Source organism: Melospiza melodia, chromosome 4 (assembly GCF_035770615.1).
Source record: "Melospiza melodia melodia isolate bMelMel2 chromosome 4, bMelMel2.pri, whole genome shotgun sequence".
NCBI classification, from domain to species: Eukaryota; Metazoa; Chordata; class Aves; order Passeriformes; family Passerellidae; genus Melospiza; species Melospiza melodia.
The window spans coordinates 89,485,550-89,500,454 of NC_086197.1; the positions used below are offsets into that span (position 1 = coordinate 89,485,550).

The following is a 14,905-nucleotide window of genomic DNA, read 5'->3' on the forward strand; positions in this document are numbered from 1 at the left end:
CTCAGGATCTTTGAGAAAAACCACATGCCATTTAGCCTCTTTCTATACAGAGGAATTTGGACAATTCATCATTATACCAAGGGCCTTATTAGTTGACAGAAGGGTTAACTGACCTTCAAACAGGAACTGAACGGTTTGCCTGCAGGGAACATATTCCATGGTGAGTTGACTACTTAAGCACTTTCAATGTAAAGTAAAAACAATCTCTTGTGTCAGAGTATAGTTCAAAGAACAAAAGACCGTTTTGCTCAATTGTGCAGGCAGCAGAAGTTATTTTTGTCTCTTGCCTATCATATTCACGTTGTACAAGAAAGTCGTTTTGTTGAGGAGCGATTTGTTCTGCTGGGGCTCTTTGTGTAATTTTTGAACTGAAGACCACCACTGTGCTCTGGCATTGAAGCAAACAATGTACAGTCTTGAAAACAGCTTTGTTTTGCCCTATTTTCAAGGGGGCATTTGCTTTGGGTGTGTGAATTGATTTATGGGTTTTGAGCCATTTAACTTCCTTAGAGAATGCCTGGTAAATGGATGTGTAAGTGAGGGGTTTTATCAGGTATGCCAGTCCTTTTCCTGTTTAGGGAACATGTGCTTGACCTGTTTTGGGTGCACTCTGCCATGATGATAAGTAGATGATGTGCATATTTTCAAAGCCTCTCTTTTTGTTGCTTGCTGCCATTTCTTTATCAAAAGCTTTGCATGTTGGAGATGTCCTCTGCTGCTGCTGCCTCCTGTGTAATTAAGGAGGTCAAGTGGCAGCCTTGCTGCATGGAAATGCTTCTCCTGATAGCATTATTGTGTACAGAGTGTGTCTGTGCTTTCAGCAGTGACAGTGCATCACTCAGTTAAGTAACTTCTCTCTGTGATGGGTTAGTGCCAAAAAATGCATTTCATGAAGGTGTGAATACTAACTCTGAAGTTGGTGCTCAGTGTGAAATAACTTTGAAAAATTTATAAATCTGTTAAGTGTCCTCATTTCCACTGAGGGTGACATTGAGGGTGACAAACAGCATGCAGGCTCTTGGTCCTTAACACCTCAAACACTACAGGGCTGCCCATGACCACATTCTTTATTCTATTCTACTTTTCACTGCCAGATTTTTTTTCTGATTTTCTGTATACCCAAAATGTCAGCCCAGTGCCAGGCTCCTCAGTGTGTATTGTGAATGTTTTCCCACTATCCATGGCAGGAGCATGTTCTGAGCCAGTCCCTGTACCTCTGCCTGCAAGATCTCACAAGAGCTTTTGCTCCATGGATTTGGCCTGTTCTTGGAAACCCATTCCACTTTTAACACCCACAGCACCTTATGGAACAGAGCTCCTCTGCTTAACCAAGTGCTGTGTAATCAGTTATCTCCTTTTAGTGTGCTGTTTGTGGGAGGGGCAGGGAAAGGGTGGTTGGTTTATGATTTGCAGGATTCCTCACTTGACTGTTACTCCTCTGCTGGAGGAGACAGTAAATGGCTGTTCCAGTTAAATTTTCCTTTTTCTCTCATGGTTTGCTCTTAAACCTTCTGCTATGGGCCTGCCTGCCACTTCTTTTCCTGTCCCGAGAGCCTTGCTCTACTCACTCTTCATTGCAGGAGAGAAACTGGGATCTTTGTTTTCAGTTGCTATTCAGCTGACATCTGAACATTGCAATTGGTGTCCATCCTTGCTCCATTATTGTTCCTATTTCTAAGACGTGCAAATCCTGATCTCCTCTAGAGTTATTTCCCCATCTCTCTCCCTTTTCTCACTCACACTTGCTTCCTCCATATACATGTGTGATACATCCATAATTAGCTTTTTATAATTGAGACAACGACCACATCTGTATTCATTTTATAATAACTGATTTTTCCCCCACCCTGCCAACATCCATGGCCCTCACATGTGCTTTTTTCTCCTCCCAGCATGTGACTGCAACCCTCGTGGCATCCAGACCCCGCAGTGTGACCGTGCCACAGGGCAGTGCATCTGCAATGAGGGGGTGGAAGGGCTGCACTGTGACAAGTGCTCCAGGGGCTACTCAGGTGTCTTCCCTGACTGCGTGCCCTGCCACCAGTGCTTTGCCCTCTGGGATGTGATCATCAGCGAGCTGGCTAATAGGACCCAGCAGTTCTTGGACAGGGCTAATACCCTCAAAGTCACTGGAGTCACTGGCCCATACCAGCAGACACTCAACACACTGGAGGAGAAGCTCACTGAAATTAAAACCATTATCGCTCAAAATCCAGCAGCTGAGCCCCTGAAGAACATTGGGAATCTCTTCGAGGAAGCAGAGTGAGTACAGTTGTAGTTACTTGGATCAGTGTGTCTTGGGAAGAAGTGGGAGTTCCAGTGAGCTGGGATTTACTTGAGTGACTGATGTCCCCATGCTGGGCTGAGGGCACTCTGACTGGGTGAGGGTGCTGTGGTTGCTGGAGCCCCTTGCCATGCTCAGCCCCGGCAGTGAGTGCCCTTCCCACTGGGCAGAAACCTGGTGGGAAGGCAGGAGCAGTGCAGCTGCCACGTGCTGGGCTGGATTGTCCTGCTCCCACTGCTCTCCAGGCAGATAATTACCAGGGAGCCACTCATGCTTGCCTTGTGCTGCCCCAGGGCAAAGGACAAACACTGCTATTATGTGAGAGAATGAAGAGGGGGAGAGATTAAATTCCTGGATTTCCGTGTGGCGCTGATGAGTTGGAAACTTGGGCTTCTTTCTGCACGCTGAGCACGTGTTGGGGGAAGTACCAGGTTTATAACACAGATTGTTTCCTTTTTTTCTGAGAGTAGGAGCCTTGTATTTTCTTTTAGGGCTAAGCATACAAAAGATGGTAGTCTGGAGATGGGGCAGTGTAACATTAAGTAGGATTACAGAGGCTTTCTAGCCCTGTCTGCCACTGCTCCAACTTGCTTCTGCATTGTGAAGGGAACTGCACAAGGCAAAGGGGCGAGGATTAAAGCACAAATGTCTCAATTAGGAATAGTTTGTGTCCTACAGCTCCCTTCCCTCCTGCTGGAGAGCTGAGGGTTGCTGCTGCTTCTGGACTCTGTGTGTATTGAGGGAGATCAGAACAGCTGAGGGGCTGCTTTTGCCTAACTTGCCTTAGGTGTATCTGTTCTTGCTCCTCTCTGGCTGTATAGAAAGTACTGGGCTTTGGAGGAGTCCTGGAAAACAGCAGGCTGTTAGACTATTGAGAGAGCTGTAAATTGATCTTAGATTTTAAGTACTGCCTTGATTCTTTCAGAGTGAGGAAATGCTTGGCTTGAGGGGATCACCATGGATGGGAATAGCTTCCTATGCCCACTTCTGTTCCACAGTGGCCTTGACATGTAACTCACTTGCTTTTCCTTTTAGGGTTATCCCATTAGCTAAAGCCTGCTCCGTGGCTCACTGAGTGAATGCATAGAGCAGGAGGTTTTCCTTCAAAACTCTGGTGAGGAGGGATCTGTACAGAAGAGTTTAAAGAATCCATTGTGCTAAAACTAAGGCTCCCCCCTCCCTGTTTCCTGAAGTTCAATTCTGTCCGATGAGCTCGTAGTAATCAAAACTACATTTGAGCTGTGTGGGATGGGGAGCAAATTATGTATGGATCATAGTAGTCAACTCTGACCTATGCAGTTGCCATGATACAAGAGCATTACTCCAGTCCTCTGGAATCTCCCTCCAGTTAATCTTACACAATGCAGCTGTTTTCTGAGTGATTTGGCACTTTGGGTTTATAAATGTGCTGTAGATTAAAAGGTAGGTTTGTATATTAAAGGAAACATAACAGTATTTTAGGTAGGCAGGTTGTTACAAATCACTTGGAGCTCCACTGAGGGAGGACAGGTCCTGCCATGGGAGAAGCTGGGTACATCTCTGGCCACCATGCTCCAGTGAAGTATGAGGTGTATGACCCATCTTCCTCCCCATGCTGAGTCCTGTGCCTCTTTTACAGAAAGCTGACAGCAGATGTTACAGTTAAGATAGCTGATATAGAAGAAAACCTATCAGCCTTATCAGCAAAGAGCAATAGCACAGACACAGACCTGAGTGCACTGGAGACAGATGCCAAAAGTCTGGACCACGTCGTGAAAGAGCTTGCAGAGCAGCTAGAGTTCATCAAGATCTCTGATGTTCGGGGTAAGTGTCACAGGGAGGGGGAGAAACCAGCAGGGTGGCCAAAGATTTAATTGATGCATGGGTTTAAGTACCAGATTAATCTTCTAACTTGTAATAAAGCACAGTTCCTCAGGGACAGGTTCTTTCTGTGCATTAGCAGAGTTGCTGATGCAGCAGGAATTTTTGCCCCCTCATCTGGTCTCTCTTCCTCTGCACGTTGCAAAGCTGGCTCAAATTCTTGGGGCACAGAATCGTCTTAAGGTATCATGCTGAACACATTGTAGATGAGACACAATAGAAGAAAGTGCACCACTGATTTCAAGATATGCCTGGACATTCCCCTTGCTCCCTTCAGTCTGTTATATTGCTATTTCTGGGTGAAAAAAAAGAGCTTGTGGTAAATGGTCCAGTTCTCCTGACCCACCCAAGCCTGGCATGTCCACTGGCACACTGAAATGGGCCAAGAATCAAAATTTGCTGGAGGAAGAGGAATGTCACAAAATTATTTGGAAATCTGGAAAGCTGACTTCAAAGAAAGTATTTATAATTTTTCTTATATGTTTCCTGGTTTTCTGGAAGTCTGAGGTTGTTTCCAGAGAACATGGGAGATTTCAGACTGAGGCAAATAGCATGTGGGTATAGGGGAGTCCCTGACTTTTGGCATTTGGCAAAGGAAAGCTGCCCCAAGCTGCAGAGTATAGCCACCTCCACAGGGTCCCTCACACCCACACAAGGCCTCTCCAGGAGTTGTCCAAAATCAACAGTTCCATAAATCAGCATCTTTCATCAAGCAGTTGTTTCTTAGGAAAGCTCTGACCAGTTTCCAAGCAGTGACTCCATAAGCCAGACATCCCAGGGCAAGCAGTAAGAACTGATGGGATAAGGGAATCCTTAGAAAACAAACTGTTCCCCTAAAAACCTTCAAAGGCTGTATTTCCTCTCGCCCTTAGGGCAGGCAGAATTCAGTCACTAGGGTCAGAGAAAGGCTTAACTTCAAAGACCAACTTGACACTCTCCACCAAGCAAAGAAGCAAACTTTTTTCCTACAAGAGGCCAAATTCTGTCATCCTTGCAATGGCACAGCTGCCAAGGCCAGCGTTTCCTTTAATGTGATAAATCACTAATCCTGATGTGTCATCTGCTAACATCTGTCATATACATTACTTTGGGTTACTCAACAGAGTTTACATCAACTCCCTCTGATTTCTGCAGGAGCCTTGGACAGTATCACCAAGTATTTCCAGATGTCCCAGGAGGCAGAGGAGAGGGTCAATGCCTCCACCGTTGATCCCGACAGCGCCGTGGAGCTGTCGGCGCGGACGCGGCAGGAAGTGCAAGACTTGATCAACGAGAAGGAGGCCCAGTTCAAGGCTAACCAAGAGGAGCAGTCACGCCTTCTGGATGAACTCGCTGGGAAGCTGCAGAGCCTGGATCTCTCTGAGGTGGCTGAGAAGGTACACAGCTGAGAATGGCTGGGATAAACCCATGGCAGAAACAAAATTAGGTTTGTGATGAAGCAAGGGGCAGGGAGGAGCTGTAGGGGATGTGGCAGTGTGAGATGTGCAGTTGGTTCATGAGAAATGCCCCTTGCTTGGTTGAGCAACCCCTCGGTTTTGTGGGCTGGAGCTGGGTTGTTTAACTGGTGGGCTCTGCCACTACTGGCTTTCAAAGACCAGCCTTTCATGTTGGTCTTCCTCCCACTCTTCCCAGCCCCAACAGAGCACCTGTTTTTGCATCACCCCTGTTCTAATCCAATGTTCTTTGCTAGGGACAAAGTTCCCACGTGCAGGAAAGTGTGGAAAATCTGCTGGGCTGAGAGCCATCCTCTTCAACCTATCCTGAGTTCAGTGCTTGCTTTCCCTAGGCTCCCCTCTTCCCTTCTGCAGCTCCATCAGATGCACTCTGTGCCTGTACGGTGCCTGGCCAGGCTGTGCTTCTGCACACACCCCCGGGCCTCAGCATCCCCCCAGGCTCATCCTCCTGCTCGAGACAAAGCAGAATTTACAGGCAGATGGAGTCAAAAGGGCATTTTCTCTGTTGAAGGCGCCTGCTCATCTGTAAATATGATTAAGGATGGCTTTTTCTTGGGAGAGGCTGGGTGTTCCTCAGTTTCTCTTTGAAGTTGGCCAGCTGCATTCAGAGAACAATCCCTGAACAACCCTGGGGTGAAGGCAGGCTGCAGGGCACCCCTCATTAACTCCCCCAGGGAGGCCAGGCCTGTGGTAGAGAGTGAGTTCTTCACACTCTGATTGTCCCTTGTCCTTTACAATCAGTCATCCCTCCCACTCCCTCAGCCCTCCTTTTTTTCTCTGAAGGGAAGAAAGAGACATCTTTCTGTTTAGTTTCCCTTCCCCTACATTCCTGCCCCGACTGTTCTTAAGAACTGAAGTCTTGGGTAGATGTTTATCAAGGCAGTAAATACTGAATTGCTTGGAGGTGTAATCATAAGACACTCACACACACACACACACAGAGACACATCTTTCTGCTTTCTAGCTACTGCTGGGTTACGTGCCAAACAGGTAAGAGGGACTCATTTACACTTCACAGAAGACAGCTGCAGCTAACTTGGCTCAGCCCCCAGGTTTTTCCAGGGAGGTTTTTTGGCTGCAAAACCTGATTTAGTGACTATCATTTGGCAAAAGGAGGGTTTGGGGGGGCATGAAAAGGTAAAAGAGCCTCACAAGAACAGGGAATTTTCTAATTTTCCCTCTGCTTAAACCAACTCCTGTGTTATTTCATTACCAAACAATTGACCAAGCAGTGGATAACTCTCAGCACAGTGTTGCCGATAGAAATAGTTTTGCTTCTTGGAAAAGAAGTTGACTCTGAAATTTTGTGGTGGAAGTGTCCTACTCCAGCTCCCAGGCAATGGAATGGACACGAGGCTGTGACTGCTTCCCCTGTGTCCCTGCAGACGTGTGGCAGTGCCCCGGGAGCCTCGTGTGCCGAGTCCGAGTGCGGGGGGCTGAGCTGTCGGACCGACGAGGGCAGGAGGAAGTGTGGAGGCCCCGGCTGTGACGGGCTGGTGACCGTGGCTCACAATGCCTGGCAGAAGGCTATGGATTTCGACAGAGACATCCTCAGCGCATTAGCAGAAGTCGAGCAACTCTCCAGAATGGTAATATGCCAAATGAATTGTTAAGATAGTAAAAAAGAAAAGGGAAAATCTGTCTGTTGTAGCACAGACTCTAATTGATAAAGTATGTGATGGTTTTCTGCAGAAAATACTTCTTTTGGGTTCTGTAACTTCATCATGCTTGTAAATATCTTCAGAAAGGGAGCTTGCTAGAGTGAAGCTTCATGCATAACTAAACATCAGCCTGAGTTGTTTAAACTAGCACTGGTGGTATGGATCAGGGCCAGCTTCCAAGTGTTTTGTGAGTTTTATGAGAAAAAGCATTCCTTGTTACTATTACTTCTGACTCCAGATGAATTGTTTTAAAACAAGCCCTAAAGCATAAGAAGATAAGCAAGCAAGCCTTCCATTTTCCTTTCTTTAGGTTTCTGAGGCAAAACAGAGAGCAGATGAAGCAAAACAAAATGCACAAGCAGTTTTGCTTAAAACCAATGCTACAAAAGAACAAGTGGACAGAAGCAATGAAGATCTGAGAAATCTTATTAAACAGATTAGAGACTTCCTAATGCGTAAGAACGTTACATTTTAATAATATTTAATAATATTTTAATTCTGGGTTTGTGAAAACCAGCTTTACATCTGTATTATCTTCCAAGAGTTAGCTCAACTGTTGTCATCATTCCCCGCACCTCCCTTAGACACAGTGTGTATGATGAAATCTGGAAACATGAGAAAAAACAAGAGAAAACCAAGATAATAAGAAAGTGAGAGCAAACTGTGACATGTTCTTGTGTGCATTTCAGCTGAGGCTTTTGTACTGCTGTACTTTGCCAAGTATGTCTGTAAGTTCTGGCTAGAAAGACAAAGTAGTATTAAAGGGGAAGGGAGTCAGAAACTGCATTTCTCTCCCTGTAAGAAAGCAATTAAAGGTTAAATGAGAGCCTTGTTTGCCAGCAACCCATTCCTTGCCTGTTTGCTCAGGGCTGACTGTGCTGGGAGCACAAATAAATCTACGTGCAGCTGTTGGTTTTGTTTCCTGTGGGCTCGGGTCCTCCCCAGAGTGGTGCAGCTGAGCACCAAGATCTTCAAATGGCTTCCAAGAGAGCTGTGCCAGCAGGGCCTATACATCTGCTGGGCCTCTCCTGAGAGGGAAGTTTCACCTTGGGAAGTAACTTTAACACCGTTGATTTTCCATACATCTGGGGGAGGAAGTTTTCTCATTATTTTCCTTCTTAAGGAAACAGCTGAACAGAATTTGAGTGCTGAGATGTGACAGAGAGAAGCTTTTACTCACATCTCTGTCATTTGTGTCCATCTGCTAGAAGACAGTGCTGACCTGGACAGCATTGAGGCAGTGGCTAATGAAGTGCTGAACATGGAGATGCCAAGCACTCCCCAGCAGCTGCAGGCCCTGACAGAAGATATTCGTGAGCGTGTAGAAAGCCTTTCTGATGTTGAGGTCATTCTGCAGCAGAGTGCTGGAGACATTGCCAGAGCAGAAATGCTACTGGAGGAAGCTAAAAGAGCAAGGTATGCAGCCCTGTTTCATCTCATTGCATCAGAAAATGCAGTTTAACTTTCCCTGATGTAAATTCTCATTCCTTCAGTAAGGGGCAAAACCAGCCCGTTGCAGCCTATGTTCTTTTTCCAGTTCCAAAGTAAGATCATTTTTAGCATTAACAATCTTGCTCCACAGCAAAGGGGCAACAGATGTTAAAGTCACTGCAGACATGGTGAAAGCAGCACTGGAAGAAGCTGAAAAAGCTCAAAATGCAGCTGAAAAAGCCATCAAACAAGCTGATGAAGATATTAAAGGAACTCAAGACTTGCTGACTTCGGTGAGTTCTTTTGAGTATTTCTTAACATAATAGAACAGCACCAAGTCTGATGCTCAGAAACTGATGCAGCCTGTCTAGAGAAAGCTCTTGGGTACTGCAAAGCAAAGGCTGCAGTTAAAATGCATCTAAACCATTCCTGCCTTCACATCAACTTTTAAGTGGGGACTTTTTGCTCATAAACAAACCAAACCAGACAACAACAACAAACACCATAAGGCTTTTCTCACCCCGTATCCTGCACCAGCCAAGTTAAATGAGCAGGATTGTAGCCCTCTAAACCAGCAGGTCTGACAAGACCCCTGGCAAGCCACATCTGTCAGCCACACTGGTTGTGCATTGGTGTGCTCAGTGTCATCCACACTGCAGCACCAGACTAAAATAAAGAAAGGCTGGATTGAAGTGCCAAGTGCTACAATCTTGTCAGATAAAGTATTTGCAGACTTCATCTCAAAGGCCTCACGAGACCACAGTGCTATCTATACTTATGAAGCTTGGCCAGTTTAGAAGCTTTACAAGTCCATTATCACATGATGGAGTCAAATGTCTGAAGTTTTGTCAGTGGATTAGTCAACTCTTGCGTGTATAATGCAATCAAATACTTTTTGACCATGTTCCTTAATGGTTGTGCAGCCCCCTATGTGCCATTCTCAAGCACTGAGCTTTTTCACCCTGGCTGCAATGGGCCATTTCTAGCAAAACTAAAACACTGCTTTTAACTCAGATATATGGACACAAACTAGTTAGTTGAGCAGGGTTTATGGAGAAAGTTTAGTATTATATCCATTGTCCTTTGAAAGTCTAACTCTCATTCTTCTTTCTCTTAGATTGAATCTGAAAATGCAGCATCTGCAGAAACCCTGAACAATGCTACCTTACGTCTGTTTGAGCTAGAGAAGAGTGTTGAAGACCTTAGACAAAAGGCTGCTACAAATTCAGGGACTGTGGGAAATATAGAAGACAAAATTATTAGTGCAAAACAAAATGCTGATGAAGTTCAAAAGGTGAGAAGCTCAGGAACAATCCTAAAGGGAAGCCAGCAAAACTCCCCATGTTTGGCTAAAGGGAGATCAATGAATCCATGTGATCCATCACATTTATTGTTCATATTCTGAGGGTAGAAAACACTCAAAATTTATGCTCTAACCAAAGATAGCCACTTTTTACTTTGGTATCAGATCCTGAGAGAGATTTATTGGGAAGTTTTCGGGTTCTGAAATAGCTGCAAGGAACCTGTCAGCCTTTCACAGATAGGTTTCTGTTCCTCAGCTTTACTATATATCACAGGAGAACTGGAAATTTTTTTTTTCCACTTGTATAGAGTATTTATGGTTCTATGACAATGATAGGTTCAGGACAAACAAACCAGAATTTGGCATATACAGAATCAAGCAACAGGAAAAATAATTATCCTAACAAAAAACTGAAGTAATTGCTAAATATCGGAGATGCAAGATTTTTCTCTGTGAACATATGGCATTACTCCCAATGTTTGCTACACACTTTTGTAATAGCAAAAGAATGTTCATTAACAAAACAATTGACCAATCTGCCAAAGGAAGTTTCATTGCTCCCATCTCTTGTCTGTAGTTAGCCTACCAATCTCCAGGGAGCCATTTTCTGACAGGAGAGCTGCATTATCCATCAACTCAACAATATCCAAACATTAAGTAGAATTTCAGGTGCTGTCAAGTAAACACAAGAGAATTCCCGTGCTGCTCTGGTTTGTTATCTTGCTCAATGGTTGAATTTAGTTGGGCCATAGGACTTCTTAATCTTAACCCCACAACAAAAGCACAGCTGAGAAACCAACCTCATGACTTTGCCGGCACCTTCACTAACACCAGCTGGGCAGCTAGTTCAGTTCCTGTTGCTGAAAGGGTAGCAGGGGTATTTATTCCTCCCCAGATGCAGCCACTCAGCCAGGAGCAGTGCCAGGTGTAGCTTTCCAGCAGTTCTAGGGGCCATGGTTTCCATTAGTTACAGAACCCTGGAACTGAATCCCATAAATCTCTGCCAAGTGCCAGTATTGAAGCTGTAAAACAGCCACAGATGTGCAGAAGAGCAACTGATGAGTCTTCACCACAGCTCCTAGTCTTGGACAGAAAGTAGGAAATACCCTGACACCGTTTGTGCCCTTGTCAAGTGAGCTGCCAGCGTAGCCCCTCCTGGCAGCTGGACTAGTAAAGGACAGAGGGAGGAAATGCCATCTCCCGCTGATTGGCTTTGTGTGAGCTCCACCTTGTGCTTGCATTGGGAACAGGTGCTCAGCAGCGAGCTCAGCGGCAAGTACAGAACCGTGGAGGAGCTCATTGCCAGGAAGACAGAGGAGTCGGCCGAGGCCAGGAGGAAAGCAGGCGTGCTGCAAGATGAAGCTAAAGCCTTGTTGGCTCAAGCAAACAGCAAACTCCAGCTGCTCAAAGGTAAGGCTCTTCTGAGGAGGTCATTTGGCACCTTAGAATGTGAAGCAATTTCTTGCTGTTAGACCAGCTATTCATTAGCAGAAGGGGAAAAGAAAAGGTACTTTTTTGTTACTGAGACTTGATCTGCTTTCCTTATTCTTCTGGACATAATACAGTCTTTTGAAGCAAAGATTTCTATAGAATAAGCTGAAACTTACAGGGGAGACACAAACTTCTGGTGAGGCATCTCTCACTGTCCCCAGAACCACCACAGGGAAGGAACAAAACTACTCTGCTCAGGCCAAGGACTCATCTGTACCAGCAAGACCCCATCTTCAAACAGTGCTCCCCTCACTCCCCCCAGAAAGCTCTTAAAACAAAAGCTAATCAGGACACAGGAGTTCCAGTTCACAGTTTAATTTAACATTTACTGTTGACAAAGTTGATTGAACCAGAACAAGGCAATCTGCCCCTGGCTAGCAGAGACAGAATTAAATTTTCCTTCTGGTTTTGCCAGGCCAGGAATTCATTCTTCCCCTCTTTGCTACTGCTGCACAGTTACTGTGACTTGCTGATAGTCTTAATCATCACAAGCCAAAACATTTCACTGTTCTGTAAAAGCCACTATAGAGCAAGGAAGTACAATTATTTTAATCCTCAAAATATACTTTCAGATTTTCACCTTTGGAAAATAACTTCTTTGTTCCTTTTCATCCCTGTGTTAAGGAAACAAAAGATGCCATTCCAGCCTTTGTTGATTTTGGGGGATTGTGTTTGTTTTTTGGTTTTTTTTCCCCAATCAGAATATCTTCCACACTAGAAATAAATGTTTATAGTAGTTTATCTATAATGATTTACATGCATCAAAACACCACCAATTAAGCTGTTTTGTTCACCTTCCTTTGCCTACAGATTTGGAAAATACATATGAAAACAATCAGAAAGTTCTGGAAGACAAAGCCAAGCAGTTGGTGGAGCTGGAGGAGACAGTTCGCTCCCTCTTACAGACAATCAGCCAGAAGGTTGCTGTTTACAGCACCTGCTTGTAAACAGGAGTGGGAAGTGCTTGTGGTCAGGATGGGTTTTACAAGTATTATACTAGTTCTTTTTGACATTACATTAAGACCTGAAAAGGTGAACAGGTTTTATATTGACTTTAAAGCCACAGAACCAAAGAAAAGTAACTTTTTGATGTTGAAAATAAACAGTACTTTTGTATCACTGTATGTACCTGGTATGACTCATTAAGTTCCTGCCTATTTTCAGTAGCTGCAATGGTACACCAATTAATCCTTTAGCAAGTCTTGTTCTTACATTGGTTAGAGATCTAATAAAAACTTGGCTTGAGCTGTGTAATTCTAAAGAAGGGTTACTATTACTATAAAACATAATATGGTGACTCAGACCAAATTAGCAGTGAGTGAAGAAATACCATCCATGTGTAGTTTGTTATGCCACAGCACTCAAAAAGGATTGTGTAGCCCCTGCATGATTCCCAGTTAGGCCTAAGACTACTTTCATGTTATTGATTATGAAATGATATGTACCCTTGATATGTAGAGTGAAAACAGAGAGGTCAGCACTGAAAGTATGAATGTACCAAGTTTATATGGTAATTCAAGCTTGGACTGACAAAATAAACAGAGTTGGAAGGGCCCCACAAAGGCCATCAAGTCTAACTCCTGGCCCTGCACAGGACACCCCAAGAGTCACACCACGTTCCTGAGAGCACTGTCCAAAGACTCCCTGGACTCTGTTGGGTTTGGTGCTGTGACCACTGCCCTGGGGAGCCTGTTCCAGTGCCCAGCCACCCCCTGAGTGAAAACCTTTTTCTGATATCCAACATCAACCTCCCCTGACACAACTTCAGGCCATTCCCTCAGCACTGGTCACCAGAGATCAGGGTCTGCCCCTCCTCTTCCCCTCATGAGGGAGTTGTAACTGCAGTGAGGTCTCCCCTCAGTCTCCTCCAGGCTGGACAGACCCACTGACCTCAGCCACTCCTCATGTGGCTTCTCCTCAAGGCCCTTCACCACCTTTGTTGCCCTCCTTTGGATGCTCTCTAACAGTTTATATGTCTTTTCTGTATTGCAGTGCCCAAAACTGCCCCCAGCACTCAAGGCTGCCCCAGTGCAGAGAACAGGACAATCTCCCCCCTTGCCCAGCTGGCGATGCTGTCCCCAGCACAGATGTGGCCCTCCTGGCTGCCAGGGCACTGTTGACTCATAATTCAACTTTCCACACTGTTGCTTTCCAGCCTCTCATTCCCCAGTCTGTCTATACATCCAGGTGCAGAACCTGGCACTTTCCCCTTGCTGAACTTTCAGTGGTTGGTGACTGCCCAGTTCTGTAATTTGTCAAGGTCTCAGTGCAGGGCCTCTCTGCCTTAGAGGAACTCAACAGCTCCTCCCTGTTTAGTATCACCTGCAAACTTGCTGAGTAGCCCTTCCTGTCCTGCCTCCAAGCCATTAATGAAGATGAAGAGCACAAGACTGAAGATGGAACCCTGTGGATCCCCACTAGTGACAGGTCCCCACTGAGGCCACCCATTCACTGTAACCCTTTGTGCCCAACCTGTGAGGCAATGATCCAGCCGTGTGCTGGACATTCTGTGCAGAAGGAGCCTATGAGAGACAGTATCAAAAGCTTTGCTGAAATCCAAAAAGGGTACATCAGGTGGCTTCACTGACCAGCTATGTGGGTTATCTTGTGATAAAAGGAAATCAGGTTTGATAAGCAGGTGGAATCATCAAAATCAGGACAGCAGGATATGGCACCACCTGAGCAAACTGAAGGGCATTCTGGTTAAATAAATAATTACCCCTAAGCTCCAGAGATTACAAACAGCACAACAAAAAAAAAAATTCTGAAGGAACTGATCATGACAGCAGTATCAGGCACTGTTCACTGCCAGTACACTCAGCAGCTGCTACAAAGTGCCAATTTGGCACCACTCAGGCCTAACTGCCATGAGATTATTGACAGGTGGCTCAGGAGCTCATTTTACTTTTATGCTTTTTTGTACACTTAACTAGAATGGGAATGACAGCTAGAGAAGTAACAAAAATAATTCTAAGACCTTGACTTTTATTTTTAAGTGTCTGGAAAACTCAGTCTCCAGTACAAACTTAGAAGTATTATTGGTTATAAGTTTCCCTGGCTTTTTAAGCTTCATTTAACATAAAATGAGATACAAACTTTTCTAACTTATGAACTTCAAGAATGAATTGCAGTAAGACTGCTAAGTATTCAGGGGTGGAGGGAGTAGACACCAAACTGTTTCTGAAAGAGAAGGCTTCTGGGAAGAACTTGCAGATCACATGATTAACACTTAACATTTACCTTTGTTAAGTTAGAAGTGATTCTGAAATGCCAAGATCTATTGGAAGAATCAAGCTTTTCTGCTCTGTTGTCTCACCTTCACTTTCCATTCAGCAGCTTCCTACTAACACCTGAAAGCAGCTCCACATTAATTCACTACCTCTGATGTTGATAAGCTTAAAGAGGTGCTATGGTTTAACTC

At 44.9% G+C, this 14,905-nt stretch overlaps 1 protein-coding gene across 1 annotated transcript in view; it reads left to right on the forward strand.

Moving 5' to 3' along the window:
- Positions 1-12,608, forward strand: part of LAMB1 (laminin subunit beta 1) — a 42,955-nt gene extending 30,347 nt beyond the window's left edge. Inside the window, exons 24-33 of the mRNA XM_063155482.1 lie at positions 1,893-2,262; positions 3,903-4,087; positions 5,279-5,520; positions 6,984-7,187; positions 7,570-7,714; positions 8,468-8,675; positions 8,842-8,983; positions 9,808-9,984; positions 11,244-11,403; positions 12,295-12,608. Coding sequence (XP_063011552.1) covers positions 1,893-2,262; positions 3,903-4,087; positions 5,279-5,520; positions 6,984-7,187; positions 7,570-7,714; positions 8,468-8,675; positions 8,842-8,983; positions 9,808-9,984; positions 11,244-11,403; positions 12,295-12,431 — 1,970 coding nt within the window. The 3' untranslated portion in view covers positions 12,432-12,608. The remainder of the gene's footprint in view (positions 1-1,892; positions 2,263-3,902; positions 4,088-5,278; positions 5,521-6,983; positions 7,188-7,569; positions 7,715-8,467; positions 8,676-8,841; positions 8,984-9,807; positions 9,985-11,243; positions 11,404-12,294) is intronic.
- The last annotated feature ends 2,297 nt before the right edge of the window (positions 12,609-14,905 follow it).